The 16,311-nt window shown below is 33.5% G+C and overlaps 2 protein-coding genes and 1 long non-coding RNA gene across 6 annotated transcripts in view; 1 reads left to right on the top strand and 2 right to left on the bottom strand.

Annotated features, from left to right (window-relative positions):
• LOC101891437 (serine--tRNA ligase, mitochondrial) overlaps window positions 1-16,311 on the bottom strand; it is a 372,190-nt gene that overhangs the window by 237,410 nt on the left and 118,469 nt on the right. The gene's annotated exons all lie outside the window — the stretch shown is intronic.
• LOC101890175 (serine--tRNA ligase, mitochondrial) overlaps window positions 2,698-16,311 on the bottom strand; it is a 112,573-nt gene continuing 98,959 nt past the window's right edge. Inside the window, exons 2-3 of the mRNA XM_059118501.1 lie at window positions 2,931-3,300; window positions 2,698-2,864 (exon numbers count right to left, since the gene is read on the bottom strand). Coding sequence (XP_058974484.1) covers window positions 2,742-2,864; window positions 2,931-3,300 — 493 coding nt within the window. The 3' untranslated portion in view covers window positions 2,698-2,741. The remainder of the gene's footprint in view (window positions 2,865-2,930; window positions 3,301-16,311) is intronic.
• On the top strand, window positions 8,044-11,882 carry LOC101890014 (uncharacterized). 4 transcript variants are annotated; one of them, XR_002194933.2, is made up of 4 exons: window positions 8,044-8,791; window positions 11,393-11,469; window positions 11,531-11,634; window positions 11,744-11,882. It is a non-coding gene; the product is annotated as an uncharacterized LOC101890014 (long non-coding RNA). The 4 variants fall into 4 exon arrangements; XR_009341575.1 differs by lacking the exon at window positions 8,044-8,791 and adding an exon at window positions 8,817-9,494; XR_002194932.2 differs by lacking the exon at window positions 8,044-8,791 and adding an exon at window positions 8,818-9,549.

The following is a 16,311-nucleotide window of genomic DNA, read 5'->3' as shown; positions in this document are numbered from 1 at the left end:
TTCAAAATATGAAGTAATGAGGATAATAAAATAAAGAGTTTAATCCAGTAATGGGGACTTTCAAATACTTTAGATAAATAAGCATATTGACATTTTATCCCATATGGTGCGCACATTGTAAGATTAAAAAAAACATGCAAATTATAGTGTCCATATCACAGCTGAGGTGAAGTAAAATTAAAGCATTAATGGAGTATATATATGACACCTAGGGATAGCCGCTCATGTAAAACAAATACACACACTCCGCATAATTTTTTTAACATACTGAATATATTGGAATTATCAACTACCACCAAGAAGGTTGAACTACATTCAACGTTTTCAAATCAGTGGTAAGAAATTCATTGAACGACAACGACAAGATAGTAGCTCTGTTTTACATAGAAGGCGTGTTAATGCTGTACGCATCTAGAACAGCTATGAAAATGTGATTGCAATTACGCAAAATAAAAAAGAGGGCAGGACCAGAAGTCGAATGAGACTCTGCAGGATTGTTGATATTAAATAAAACGAAAAATTAGTCGCACAAGAACCGAAAGAAATGCCTCAACTGCCGTATAACTGGACACATCACCTAAAACTGCAAATTGTAGTAAAATTAACTCAGATCGATAACGCCGTCTCCAGTGAGGGATAAACAGTTAGTGTCCAGGAGTCTGTCAAATGAAGCATCGTGTGATCCAGATAAAGCCAATCTAACATAAGGAATGGTTTACTATTTGGATGTGAACTTTTTGCACACAGAAGTCGATGCAAGCTAGACGTAGCATACAATAGCACATACGTTATGTCTCAATTTTCCAATACTTTATATGGTCTCAGTTAGTGAGAAAGATCTGCAGTTTCTGCACAAGGTTATTGTTAAACAAGTTAAAAAGCAGTAAGTTCGACGGGGCCGAACTTTGAATACCCTCCACCATTCCTAACGAATTTGAAAATTTTCAAAAAATAAAATCCTTAAACAATTCTGTTAACATTTTAAAAATTATACGACGTGGACATTGTTTGCCATATTCAAATTCGAAACTTGAAATAAACGGTGAATAATGTAGCTAAAATCATCAAATTATCGTATATAGGGAGGTACCGTTATATCGGAGCTGTGTGAAGACCTGGACCAGCCTAGACAATTCTTTTGTCACAGGCTGTTGCATCCATTACGAACTTTAAATACGACATCTCAAATAATTTGGGTGGGTTTTGTACCTTAACTCGTCAAAATACCGAATATAGGGAGGTACTGATATATGGGGCCTATACGAAGACCAGGCAATTTTCTGTCACAGATTAAAGTTCCCATTCAAATACCAAATTTGAAACAATTCCGGTGACTAATATCGCTAAAATCATCAAAATACCGATTATAGGGAGGTACCGTTATATGTGGGCTATACGAAGACGGGGACCTGCACAGATAATTTTCTGTCTTAGGCTGTAGTATCCATTACGAACTTCAAATAGCAAATTCGAAACAATTCCGGAGAATAATGTCGCTAAAATAATCAAAATATCGAATTTCGGGTGGTACCGTTACATGGGGGCTATATGAAAACGTGGTCCTACATGGTCCATGCCTACTGGAAAAATAAACATGTGTGCAAAATTTTAGCCTTCTATCTCAATTCGTTCGAAAGACAGACGGCCATATCTAAATCAACTTAGAATGTTACGCTGATCAAGAATATATATACTTTTTTGGGTCCGACATGAGTATTTCGAGGAGTTACAAACGGAGTGACAAAGTTAATATACCCTCCATAGTATGGTGGAGGGTATAAAAATGCCTTAGTATCTGAAATGCTCTACCATGTGAATTACAGGGTACTAGTAATAGGATTGCCTAATTTCCCAATCTATCATATTAGTGATTTCACAACTAACTACATTTTGTTTGTCCACATTTTTTTCAAACAATATTTTATGTAATTTGTAATACTACACAAAAATGTAATCATTTTCATGTTTTGCAATCTTTTTTTTCGACATATAAGGATTTGTAATTATTTATATCAACCTGTACAATAATTTATAAGACTTTTGCTGCAATACTAAAATAAATCCTTGAAGAGAACTGTCAATATGGGTCTACGATTTGGTTAAGTCATCATTTAGCTGTACTGATTTATGATTTCAGCTACATGTTTTCACATAATTATCTTACACTTGGTGTATGTGGTTCTTAATAAGCACCACCTTCTTTCGGAGTAGATTGCAGTAAATTGGTTAACCGTAACAACTGATATTCGATTTTTTAGCTGGTTTTTTTTCTTACATTTAGCAAGGTTATAAAAGCAAAGAAAATGTGAACTGTGTAAATTAAAGGACGTGTGAAAATTTTGCAATTTTAAAATTCTTAATCTTTTTGCTTTTTTTGTCTTATTAAATGCAAATCTCACCACGGAAACCCAGCGTCACAGGGGTTACTTAACAAATTTCTAAACCGGTCATTTAACATTATTATAGGAATAACATCACTATACAAGAAAAAAAGTCGCCAAGATCTGAATACTTCACAGTGGAATCAAAATTTTCCAATTCACAGGTTAATATAAAAATACTTCAAGAGTTAATGGCAATTTTTCAACCAAACTATTACTAGTGTACACCCGACAACTTTTTAAAAAACGCTAGCGGGGTTCCAGCCAAAACTTATTATGATCGGTGATGCAATGGGCCCATTGACTGAAAAACTAGTTTACATTATAACAAGCTTTATTTCATCATTTTGTCCACTCGTTTCACATATCATTTTTTAAATGCTTAATAAGTTTAATTTCGGGAATAAATTTTGCTTTAGAAATTATATCGGTTTCCATGTACTTGGCAACAACTTCAGGCACTTGAATTATATTGGAATCGACCTAAAAAATGTTAATTGTATATAATCTATGACTTAATAAATATTAACTTTGTTTAGCTCTTCGTACCTGATGGGTCTCAAGCAGTCCTATTAACAATCTTGGTATCGCTGCTGCGGTTCCATTGACGGTGTGTGTATATTTAATATCACCTTCTCTAGTTCTATATCGGATGTTAAGGCGTTTTGCTTGGTAATCAGTGCAATTACTGCAGCTCGAAATTTCTCCCCATGTTGCACGTCCCGGCATCCATGCTTCAATGTCATACTTTTGATATGCGGAAGCACCTAGTTCATTTGGAGGCATATCCAAGAGTCGAAGTTTAAGGCCTAACTTTTTAAAAAGTTCCAATTGCAAATTTTTAAAACATTCAATCATATGTTCCGACTGGGTCGCACTGCATATTGAGAACATTTCAACTTTGGTGAATTGGTGGACCCTGAAAATATTTACAAAACATAAATTATTTTTTCTAATGGAGTTAAGGAAGGTTTTTTTAATTCAAGACGGAGGATGGAAATGCATGGCTGCAGTCTGAAGCTTATGAAGAAAAAAAGCTAATTAATTGTATATTTTCATTAACTTTTCCTTGGCTGTTATTGAAAATCCTGAGACAAAAACGTGTTCCTTCCTTCCTGCCTTGGGAAGAAATCCCAACCGGTTTGATGGAATACGGAAATTAAGAAGGAGGTCAAGCTTGGTGGAAAGTTCTATTAGGAAAACTGTCAGCAGAGGGAAACTACAGGGCGAGTTCTATCACCTGTGTTATGGCTTCTGATTATCAATAAAATACATGTGATTTTTGACCAACTTCGAAGAAAGGCAAGTGGTAAATTTCTTCCACCTATTTGAGACCTAATGCAGAGTGCACTTTTACAGTTGTTGGATTGTGTCCTTGACAATGGTTAGGGTAAACCCTGCAAACACTTCATTTGTATTATACACAAAAACACGGTAAATAGATCAATGTCCGCTTCCTATACTAGACGGAGTTGCACTGAATGTTTCCTCGTGCGCTAAATATCTCGGTACGTTCTTCGACCAACGTTTAAACTTAAGCAAGAACATCTAGATGCGAAGAATGGCCTCATTGCGCGCTATTCATGTAGGAAAGCCATAGGGAAGAGCTAAGGGGCTTCGACCACAATTCGTACACTGGGTGTACATCGCAGTGGTCTTACCTGGTTCAAATACATTATTTATTTAATGGTATTTTCATACCTTGAAACACAATTGTGATATTAACTTAATTTCCGTATCTACGAATTTTGTTCAATATACGAAAAAAGCAAAGAGTCAATTGTTGTTTTTCATTAATTAATGGTAATATTGTTCATCATATTTGCAGTAATCATAGGGCATCTCTTCCTACACTAAGCCTTGTTCGAAGGCAACCACAAAAACGGCGAATTAATGAGCGGCAATCAGCAAAAGCACATTCCGCAAGTTCATTTAAGGTTTATTTTTAACATCAATGAAATGACCCGACGTAGCAAGTAGAGCTTTATTTATGCGTAATATATTATATGCCTCGAAGAAATCACTCTAAGTTCCAAACAAAATAATTTGGGTTGATAAGCTTTTTTCAGAAGTACTTTTTACTTTCAGATGTGCTCTAGGCCTGTTGAATTTTTTATTGAAGATGGGATATTGATCTAAATGTGCTGTAATTTGGCAGTATGTGCTTCCAGTTTGTAGAAAATGCTTTGCAAAGAACTATCCATATAACGGCACTTAGTCATCTTATTATTTCAAAGTTGGCATTTGGAGTTGACAATAGATACCATCTTCTCTGACAGAAAATTATATACAATGTACTTTCCAATATTCATGATATTGTTGATTTTGGCAATTTTTTTAATAAAATGACTTCAAACTTGTTTTTGGAGTTCATAAAGTGTAATGAGATTAGGTGGCACAAAGTAAACACTTCTGACTGCAAATCCTAACCTCGCTGGTTTGAATCTCCGTTCCAGCAAACTCAAAAAAAATATGAAGAGTTTACCAACGTACTTACAAGTTGTTAACAACAATAAATGTTCGCAACAGTCCAAAAATCGCGAGATTATTGTATGCCTAAAGAAGAAGTTCTAAGAAAACTATATGTCTAATTTGAGTATTAGTGCGGAAAAACTAAAAATCGTCTCGAGAATTTTTCTAACTAAACACAGTTTTGGTCTTCTGATTTGAAGATAATTCAACTGGATTTATGGATGTTAATCGGCGAGGTGCACAAATGTTGAATCTTTACTATAACCAAAAGTTATTTTTAATCTTGTTTTTATTTTGTCCATCAAGAAACCATCAACTCTTCAAATGCTCTCATTTTAGTAGAACAACACTTTCGCAACTTTTTCTACGAGTAAAAAATGTTAAAAGAGCGCCAATAGCATCATAGAGATGGTTCAACAACAAATGCCAATAGTTACACAACGGTTCAAAAACAAATGAATTAAGTCAAATGGCAAAAACTCCACGATATGATTACTGTATACATATATGTTTAGCATGATGAACATGTTTAGCATTAAACGCAAACATTTTGCCATCAAACGTATAATATGTCAATAGTCAACAGTTGGCACTTTATTTGACAACGTACATTGAATTAAACTAAATCTACTTTTAAAATTCGTATAATGAACGAAACTCGTAGATACAAAAATTAAACTCATACCAAAATAAACTAAAACTAAACTAAAATTTCAATGGAATCGAATTTTAAAATAATAGTACATTCTATTGACAAGCTTTGTAAGGATCTTTAAACATTTGCTGTAAAAAAACAGCGAACAAGTTGAAGATTTTTTCAATTTGTCATTCTTCTTTTGTAATTTTTTTTAAATTTGTATTATCATATTGAATTCAGTGGATTTTTGGGAACAAAATAAAGAATAATTTTTACTATATACAATTTTTCACCAAACAAAACATCAAGATACCTTAAATCGCTTTTGCAGGTCATGATATCGATCATAACTCACGGATAAGGGTTCAACCCGATTTCATATTTATATAACCATCGTATGATTTAAGCTATTTTTGGGGTCTTGGCCACTTTTTTAATTTTTTTGGCCCTTATTTGGCATCTTTGTTTCTAAGAGGGTAGAGAACCTCTTCGCATAAAATTTTAAAATTTCAGAGTAGGGTCTTGACCACATTCATCAATCGATTTGGCTAAAAAATTGTATATACAGATAATTGCCCCATAGGAATTTATTTAAGTAAAGTCCCACATTGGAGTATCCCCAAGTCCACTTTCACATCTAATGTGTGGTCAGAAAAGAAAATTTTGTATTGCGTTGAATTTGTAAAGAGAATATTGGTTGGGAACGTAGATTTGAGATTACATCTATATGAAATGAATTGTGAAAACATGAATAAATTACAAATATAAGGAAATAGCACGGGACCGAATATTTGTTGAATCGTCATTGAATTATACTATCTGATGAAAAAATATGGACTTTATGGAACTCCAACTTACAATTTAAATGGCAAATAAAATAAATTCCCATCTTAAGGTAATGGGTGTAAAATAGCTATATTTTTCATTTGGCCTTATTTGTCATATTGGATTGGGGTAGAATAAAGTTTTCAATGTAGGTTGATGTTTCGGAGTAGTGCCCATATAAAGGTACCTCCTGATTTTACCATATTTCAAAGGATTTGGCTAAAAATGTATATTAGGGGTGGAAATCTTACACAAAAATTTCAACATTTCTACAAATTTTAGAATTTTCCCAATGTAAAGAACCTCCTCAAGTCCACCTTTTGGCGGACAAACAGACCGACATGGTTAGGGGGACTGATGACGACTCTAATGCACAATCTGAGGTGCTAATTGGTTTAAAAAAGTAATTAACTTTGGTTATTCTTAAATAATTCAGCCCTCAATTATGAGGTGTACAGAATACAGTAAATTCCCAATTACTGCTCATTTGACTGGAAAATTTTGCTACGATTTTTACCATACTAGAAATTAATTTGACCCCTACATGGGGATACGATTGATATATACTTTTTAATAGATTTGTATAGCACATCCACACATTTGAAGTCCAAGGTTTAAATATTGAAGCCCACGGCTTAAATAAGGATACAGGTATATTAAAACATTTTTAAAACACTTTTAATCGACCAATACGTGAACATTATATCAGTCATATCTGTGAATAATAATGCTTTGACAAATATGCATAATAGACAAAAACTACGGGCCGGCAACGCAGACCGGGCCAGCTAGTATTATATACTTGTATATTATATTAAGCCGAACCTTGAAATGCGCCGAAACTCTGCACTGGTCTTCATTAATTGTGTAGCGCACTTTGTAGCTTTTTTGACGATTTTGTTATTACTACTGCTGCCGGTGTTGTTGTAACAGTTTGGCTGGGTCTCGGGTCGTTCCATAGCGTATACATGTTTCGTGGCATACTGATTTAAGTTTTGTTGGCGAGCCCAATGTGTTGATCTTTTGAAAATGGTAATCATTCCAAGCTGAATTGAACGAGAGTTATTTACTGGACAATATTGTAGAGTGGTATTTTTGGAACTGAACGCTGAGGATTAGAAACATTTATATTTCTGTAATGGGAACTAAATAAAAAACAACTACAGAGAAGAATATATGTAAATACGATATAAGGTCCGTAGAAGTTTTTGGTTGTTCTTGTCCGAACAATTTCCTCAACTGGACTCGTGAATAATCACTACTTTATGAACTTAGGGTATATGTTATGTGTGAAATTGACCATATTTGTCTTCGCCCGGAAATCAGTTTAATTTCCCGGGTATATTATTAAGTTTAGCGTCGGATAGCATATTTGCTGCTAGCGACCGGTCTGTAGCCATGATAACGTTTTTATTGCCAGAAATGGCTAACCGTTAACACCACATATTAAATGTCTATAATATTTTATAGGATCCTTACTATCCTCTTCATAAAACTTTTTCTGATAGGATATATTAGATCTACGTATTAATTTTTGAAGCTACAAATTCTCGCAGTCACTGCTATGTATATTTTCATTTTATTTATTTCATACAATTCAATATAAATAAGCCATCATCGCCAAAATCTTATGTTAACATACAACAGTATAAAACAGTCTATAACTATATTAATCTAACCATTTATTTTTATAAAAAAAAAAATAATTCAAATAACAATAATTAGACCTTCAGACACAACTCTTCCACCAAGTTGCACTTCCACTACATGCACTACACAAGCAACCTTCCACGCAAGCGGTAATGTTGACGTCATAAAAATACAATTTACAAAATGTTGAAAGTGACTATAGATGTAAGAGAATACATATTTAAAGAACTTAATAGGTATGCCATCAACGCCTACAGGATTTGACTTAACATTTTACAAAGCACGCAACAAATCATCCATGTACACAAATCCAAATCTAAAAGAATCAAAACCATTGGCCCCACTAACCACAAAATCCCGAGACGAACTTAAATTACCAACACTACAAAAGTAATTATAAACAGCATTGACATCAATAAATGGGACATCACAACCATCATCAAGACAACCAAACGACTCTAACGACTTTCGTATCTGCACACTACTCATAGGACCAAAAATTTCCTCATAAAGACAAAGACTAACACACCATAATTTTCCTAACGATAAACCACCTTATATGACAAATTATCACGTACATATAGCATTAAACCTCCACCAATGCGGCCAACATTACACAGAACCTTGTACCCCGGAACCCTCGACGTCCTCGAAGACACCGCAGATTTAAACCAAGATTCAGTCACTGCAAAAACATCAATACCACTACCAACAAAAAGACATTTCAACTCATTAACCTTATGATTATATCTAATCGCAAACTTGGACAATTCAAATAACCATACGTAAGAGACATGCCTGAAAAATTGAGCATCCCTGACCACAGGTAAGAAATTCCCATCAAGAGACATATAAATAAAAAAAGGCTGGGGAGCATAGTTATAGAAGTTAGAAACATCATGGGAAATAAGAAAAAATACTATATAATAAAATAAATATATAATAAAGGAAAGACAAGAAAAATAAAAAACTCAAGAAAAATAACAAACTAAGATCAACAAAAACTTGCATATCTTAAACGTCTAAATAAACAACTATTGTACATTATGTACACCCGGGATTCAAGAAGACAATCCCCCATTATTTCGCATCAAAACATCTCGTTTTTTCAGTAATAAATTCGTCGACTACAATCGCAAGTACTTACACTAGTGTACCTACGTACTATGTGTATTCAATACTACTGAATTCGTTAACGTTTAATAAGCAAGCGGGCTACGTTAAGTAACTGTTCTTACACATTTTTTTATACTTCACTTCTTCTCTTTTCCTCTTTTTTTGTTGTGCTGTCATATTTCAGTGCTCACGATGAACACAAACAAAGCGTTAAGCGTCTGGCCTCCAACTTATGCATTTCTTGTGAAAAACTTTTGAGTTGGTCGCTAAACGCTAACTTCAGTGTTGTGATTGTCGAGTAGTGGCGTTAATGACAATGCGTTTGCGTTGTTAGATTGGGGGAGGAATCAATTTTATTTTGTGTTTTCCTGACCAAGAGTGAAGTCAAGTGTTTGTGTTTTGTGTGACAATAAGTGAGAAGAATTTCAAAAATATTTTATATTTAATTTTCTTGTTTGCTAAAAAAAGGTAAGGAAGATGATAAGCAAAAGGCATTTAAAAAGATTAATAAAAATGGAAAAAGAAACGTTTGTGAAAAAAGTTATAAATGTTGGGGTAGAAAATGTGGACAGCTCACAAAAAGACAAGGAATATGTTGAAAGTAGTAATTTAAGTGAAAATAGAGCAGAACAGATTAAAATAGTGACTGAATGTGAAAGTTCTACAGAGAGTGGCAAGAGAAATATAAGCGACAAATTAATGGAATGGAACATAAAACATAGACCTTCACGCAATTGCGTAAAGGACTTAATAGAAATTCTTAAGGAAGAACAGATTGTTGTCACTCCATTTTATAAATTCAATTGTTCAGATAGGCCGATAGTGGAAAAAATTGCAGGTGGGTCATATGGTATGTCACGCAACTTAAAGGGGATAGCCGCTGTCGTAAAATTGCCTGAAAACATTGTAATTGGCGTTAACATAGACGGGTTGCCTCTCTTTAAAAGCGCAAATTTTAATTAGAATTATCAATATAGAAAATCATCCAGTATTCCCAGTTGGTGTTTTTGTTGGGAAAAGTAAACCGGTTGAATGTGGAGAATTTCTCTCAAAATTTGTTGATGAAATGTCATCCTATTATGAAACTGGTTTGGAATTACAAGGTGATATTTACAGAATTAAAATAAGAGCAGATCTTTGTGATGCTCCAGCTAAAGCATTCATTTCTGGTACACCATCTCATACGTCGCGACACGGATGCTCAAAGTGCACGCAAATAGCACGAAAAATTGATGGAACTTTAACGTATAGCACATCAAGTGCAATACTTATTTCAGATGACGATTTTTCAGCTCGGAAATATCCTTCTCACCATATGACAAAGTATTTGGCAAAAAAAAAACTCCTTTAGAACACCTCAATTTATCCATGATTACGCAAATGCCATTAGATTGCATGCATTTGGTAGATTTAGGCGTCATGCGAAAGTTTTTACTGCGATTAATTAATAAGAAAACTTTTTTCCAAGTTCCAATTGGAAATATGCAAAACATTTCAAAAAAATGATTTCTCTCCGAGGTTATATTTCACGTGAATTTTGGATGATATATCATATTGGAAAGCCACTGAGTTCAGACAGTTTTTACTGTATACTGGTATCGTTGTTCTTAAAAACGAGGTACATGAAGATGTTTTCTACGAATTTTTGTTATTGCATTGTTCGTATAGAATGATATGCTGTCCAAAGCAATGCATCAACAATTTGCAAACAATTAAAATTCTTTTAAACTTGTTCGTAGAAAACTTCCCAATCATTTTTGGGGAAAATAGTGTTTCGTACAACGTACATAATCTCCTTCATCTCAAATGCACTATAGAAGTTATTAATAGTGAGAATTATTTGCAGAGTCTAAAAAAATGTGTAAAAAGGCCATCAAAGATTTTGGAACAAGTATTTCGGAAAGTAGTTGAAGAAAAATTTTGCATAAAAAAGTAAGCAAAGGCCTTAACTCAGTTGAAAACAATTTTTTCTTTAATAATTGTTGTTTAACGACGAAGTCACCGGACAATATTTGCTACATAGAACCTGGAATACCTGTGCAGGTCCATGGTTTTTGACAAGAAAATGGTGGTACGTTAATAGGACGGAAATTTTTAAACATACAGAGTTTTTATAAAAAGCCATGTGACTCAATTACACTTGGAATTTTTTAGTAGACACTAAAATTTCGGACAATATTGATTATTTTCAATTGAGTGGCATACAAACTAAAGCTGTTAAATTTCCTTATATATCACAATTCATTTTAATTCCCATTTTACATGCCTGTCTTTAATGCTTTTCGTAACCGTCCTTTTTTTAAACATTAAGAACATAGAACACTATGAATTCTTCGCTTAGTCCCACAAGACAAATAAAACGCATAAAGATCGCTAATTATTCCGAAGGTGAGTTATTTATAAAGATTTTTTGGAATATACTCGTTATAAATAAACATTTTGATTTCAGACCAAACACCAGATCAAACACCAACATAAATGAATTGTTTAAAAAAATTGAGCAATTAAACGGATCCACAAACAGCATACAAGGACAGATGAACGTGCTGCTAGGTAAATCTTTTTAATATATATATTTTTAATTAAATGAAAATATCATTAGTAAAATTGTTAATTAAGTTTAATTTATTTTTATTTATATTGTACATATATTTGTTTTTAGGTCAAATGAAGTTAATTTCTGAAGCCCTGGCAGAGAACAAAGTATTAATTAGCAAATGTTTACACCAAACTTGTGAAGACGACTCACTATTAGAAATATTTCCAATAGAAACGGAAGAAAGATTGACTGAAATCGAATCAAAAATACATTCTGACAACAAGAAAAAATACGTAAGATATATTTTCACTTTCATTACTTAAGCGGGTAGGAGTCATTCCCCAACTCTATTTGTTCAGATAAAAGCCATGAGGAGTTTGCTGGAACCTGCCGGAGTCCAAAAAAATTTAAGACGCATCTTAGGCGACAATGTCATAATGGCCTATAATGTTAAAGGTGTACAGGGGAAAAAAAGCTTAAAAGAACACCCACAATAGTTTGCAATTCTTTTAGGTAAAAATATTACATTATTTAATTGAATGTAAAATTTAACAAACATGTTCACTATTTCAGAAGCAGTGTCACTGACCAATGCGAACAGTGTTGGGCCACCAGATGAACACGTCCGAAAAGCCCTTCAAGTTCAAAAAAGGTGAATTTTCAAAAATATGTCGCTGGCAAGGAAATCTGCCTCTTCAAACTGATTGAATTATTTTTTTTATTTTCTTATAATTTTTACAAACACCTTTTTGTCTTCATTTTTTGAAATATATATACATAAGTATTAGGCTGTGAAAAATGCCATTTAATTTTGTTGGTAACCTTAACACTTTTACCAGCACCTGTTCCAACCGAAATGTTCCTTTTTGAAATATATAAGTATATAGTATTAACTTAAGCTGTGAAAGTACGCCAATTAATTTTTTTATTATCTTTATTTTTTGTTTGTTTTAGCTTTTATAATAAAAATATGTAACTAATACAAAAACTATGTAAAATTTACTAAAAGAACATTACACCTGGTAAGTTAAAGGTAAATATATAAAGAATTAAAACACTTCGCTGCATCAATGAAGGAGTTCATTATCAAACATTGATACAACCGTTCATTACTTAGCATAAACGTAGTAGTTCATACTGCTTCAGTGTTCCTTTCGTCATTATATTTGCTTGAATGAAAACTATTATGAATGTTCGTCACTGTTTTCGTTAACGGAACGTAAGCGAGGAGTCGGCGATTGTATACTGCCTATGACATCCCCACGTTAAATTCATCACTCAAACGCACTGCCTAGGTATTGGCGAGTAAGTACTTGTGCTTCCTTTGGGCACAATGGTATAATGACTTACGGAATGTATCCGCGGACAAGCGGGTTATTAACTCGAGCCTCAGCTTTAGACTCACCCACACAATCCAAATGAAAGAAATTCACACATCCAGTGCATCCATTTAGTATTTAGATTTTGAAATATGCTCATTGCAAACATTGCAGATCAATTGAGACGGCATTTTTAATATGTGTAACTATGCGCATTAACCGGCAAAACAAAGCAGCAAATATATTTCGCTATGGCATTCCATATAAGCAGCAATTAATAAGTAACTCCCAGAGATGGGCATAGTGCACTGTATTTTTAGTGCACTAATAATTTCACTATCACTGTTCATTTAGTGGTAGTGCAATTTTTAATTTCACTACCACTAAAGGGTTAGTGGTAGTGAAAAATAAATTGCACTACCACTAACCCTTTAGTGATATTAAAAAAAAAAAAAAACCGCACTACCACTAAATTTAGTGGTATTTAAAAAAACTTGCACTAAATTAGTGGTATTTCATAAAAAATAGCACTAAATTAGTGCTATTTAGAAAAGTAATCAAATTTTATGACTATATACTATATATTCTGGATTGTTGTTCCCTACTCACTTCAATAAACTTTGTTATAGCTGGTACAATACTTATATACATAGTGCTTTTTTTGGCTTCGCTAAAATTTAGTGGTAGTGCAATTTTTTTTTTTTTTTTTGAAAAATCACTAAATTTAGTGGTAGTGCTATTAAAATTTCACTACCACTAAAATGTAGTGGTAGTGCAATTTTTTTTAAATATCACTAAAGGGTTAGTGGTAGTGCAATTTATTTTTCACTACCACTAACCCTTTAGTGGTAGTGGAATTAAAAATTGCACTACCACTAATTATTTAATTCTTAGTGCACTAAAAATTTAGTGCAATATGCCCAACCCTGGTAACTCCAACAACGGTGAATGGCAAGGAACTCCGAAAATAGATTCCAAAATACTAATTGCCAATTACTGCTGCACAAACATCATATTACTTCCCTTGGTCGATTAAAAAGATTTCGTTTTAATGAAATTCAATTATTTTGTATAATTGGGCATATGTTTATTTAACTGTTATCTGAGTAACGGTATTTTATTTTATACAAATCATTATAAACCAATGTGACTTTCGAACTGTTTTTTTCCGGGTGAAAGACGGCTCGATTTGGATTAATGTAATCCCAGTTTGGCCACATCGTTAAAGACGGCACATTTTTATACACTATTTTTAAGTAAGAATGATTGCAGTACTGAGGCTCATGTCTTTGTTAAAACGTGTTGCGGCTAAAACTGACTGATTTCTCTAGATTCTCAATTTTGGCTACAATATATTTTAATCATAGAGTTTTTTAGAAGATTTATTAACTGGCGCCAAGTCAATACTGTCGTACATTATTGGTCGTTAATATACCAACCGTAAACTGAATTTTGTGCCATTACACTTCCAAGCTCATTTTTATACCCTCACATTATTGGTCGTTAATATACCAACCGTAAACTGAATTTTGTGCCATTACACTTCCAAGCTCATTTTTATACCCTCCATCTTCAAGGATTGTATATTAACTTTATCACTCCATTTGTAACATACCTAAATATCAGCACAAAATTCTAAGTCGACTTAACGATATCCGTCTGTCCGTCTATATGTCTGTTGAAATCACTATACATCCCATATTATTTGACGTAGAGCTTCAACATTTGGTACAACAATTTGTATTGTGTCTAGGATGATTCGTATTGAAAATAATATATATCGGTTCAAGTTTTCGTGTAGCGCCATATAATGGTACCTTCCGATATTCGGTATTTTGATCATTTTCCACACATTTTTTCACGGATTTGTCTAAAAATTGTATTTGAAGTTCGTATTGTGGTGGAACATAGTACATATAGGTCTACGTTTTCGTATACCCCCCACGCAACGCACCCCTGATAAATAATGGTATTTGTAGATCGCAATGTGTTAAAGGTGGCGGAATATTGACTACCTAGCTCCAAGTTTTCCTATAGCGCACATACAACGGCACCCACCAGCAGTGCTCTTCACCTCACTAACAGCTGACTTCAATTCATCCACTGAACTACTGAGTACATTCAAATTGCTTTTCACCTCAGAAATTTGAAATTGGTAAAGTCATCTTGCCAACGGCGCATAGTATCAGAACTGCCAACAAAAACAACATCATCAACCACAGAAGCACAAGCTACAAGGGGGCGAATTCGGCACCGAATTAATAAGATTGCCACTATCAAATATCTGTCGTACATTATTGGTCGTTAATATACCAACCGTAAACTGAATTTTGTGCCATTACACTTCCAAGCTCATTTTTAAACCCTCCATCTTCAAGGATTGTATATTAACTTTATCACTCCATTTGTAACATACCTAAATATCAGCACAAAATTCTAAGTCGACTTAACGATATCCGTCTGTCCGTCTATATGTCTGTTGAAATCACTATACATCCCATATTATTTGACGTAGAGCTTCAACATTCGGTACAACAATTTGTATTGTGTCTATATTGAAATTGAAAATAATATATATATATATATATATATATATATATATATATATATATATATATATATATATACGCCAATTAATTTTTTTATTATCTTTATTTTTTGTTTGTTTTAGCTTTTATAATAAAAATATGTAACTAATACAAAAACTATGTAAAATTTACTAAAAGAACATTACACCTGGTAAGTTAAAGGTAAATATATAAAGAATTAAAACACTTCGATGCATCAATGAAGGAGTTCATTATCAAACATTAATACAACCGTTCATTACTTAGCATAAACGTAGTAGTTCATACTGCTTCAGTGTTCCTTTCGTCATTATATTTGCTTGAATGAAAACTATTATGAATGTTCGTCACTGTTTTCGTTAACGGAACGTAAGCGAGGAGTCGGCGATTGTATACTGCCTATGACATCCCCACGTTAAATTCATCACTCAAACGCACTGCCTAGGTATTGGCGAGTAAGTACTTGTGCTTCCTTTGGGCACAATGGTATAATGACTTACGGAATGTATCCGCGGACAAGCGGGTTATTAACTCGAGCCTCAGCTTTAGACTCACCCACACAATCCAAATGAAAGAAATTCACACAACCAGTGCATCCACTTAGTATTTAGATTTTGAAATATGCTCATTGCAAACATTGCAGATCAATTGAGACGGCATTTTTAATATGTGTAACTATGTGCATTAAACGGCAAAACAAAGCAGCAATTTTATTTCGCTATGGCATTCCATATAAGCAGCAATTAATAAGTAACTCCAACAACGGTGAATGGCAAGGAACTCCGAAAATAGATTCCAAAATACT

The sequence above is a fragment of the Musca domestica genome, unplaced genomic scaffold (genome assembly GCF_030504385.1).
Source record: "Musca domestica strain aabys unplaced genomic scaffold, Musca_domestica.polishedcontigs.V.1.1 13, whole genome shotgun sequence".
NCBI classification, from domain to species: Eukaryota; Metazoa; Arthropoda; class Insecta; order Diptera; family Muscidae; genus Musca; species Musca domestica.
Note: the sequence above shows the minus strand (reverse complement) of the source record. Positions and strands in the feature narration are given on the sequence as shown.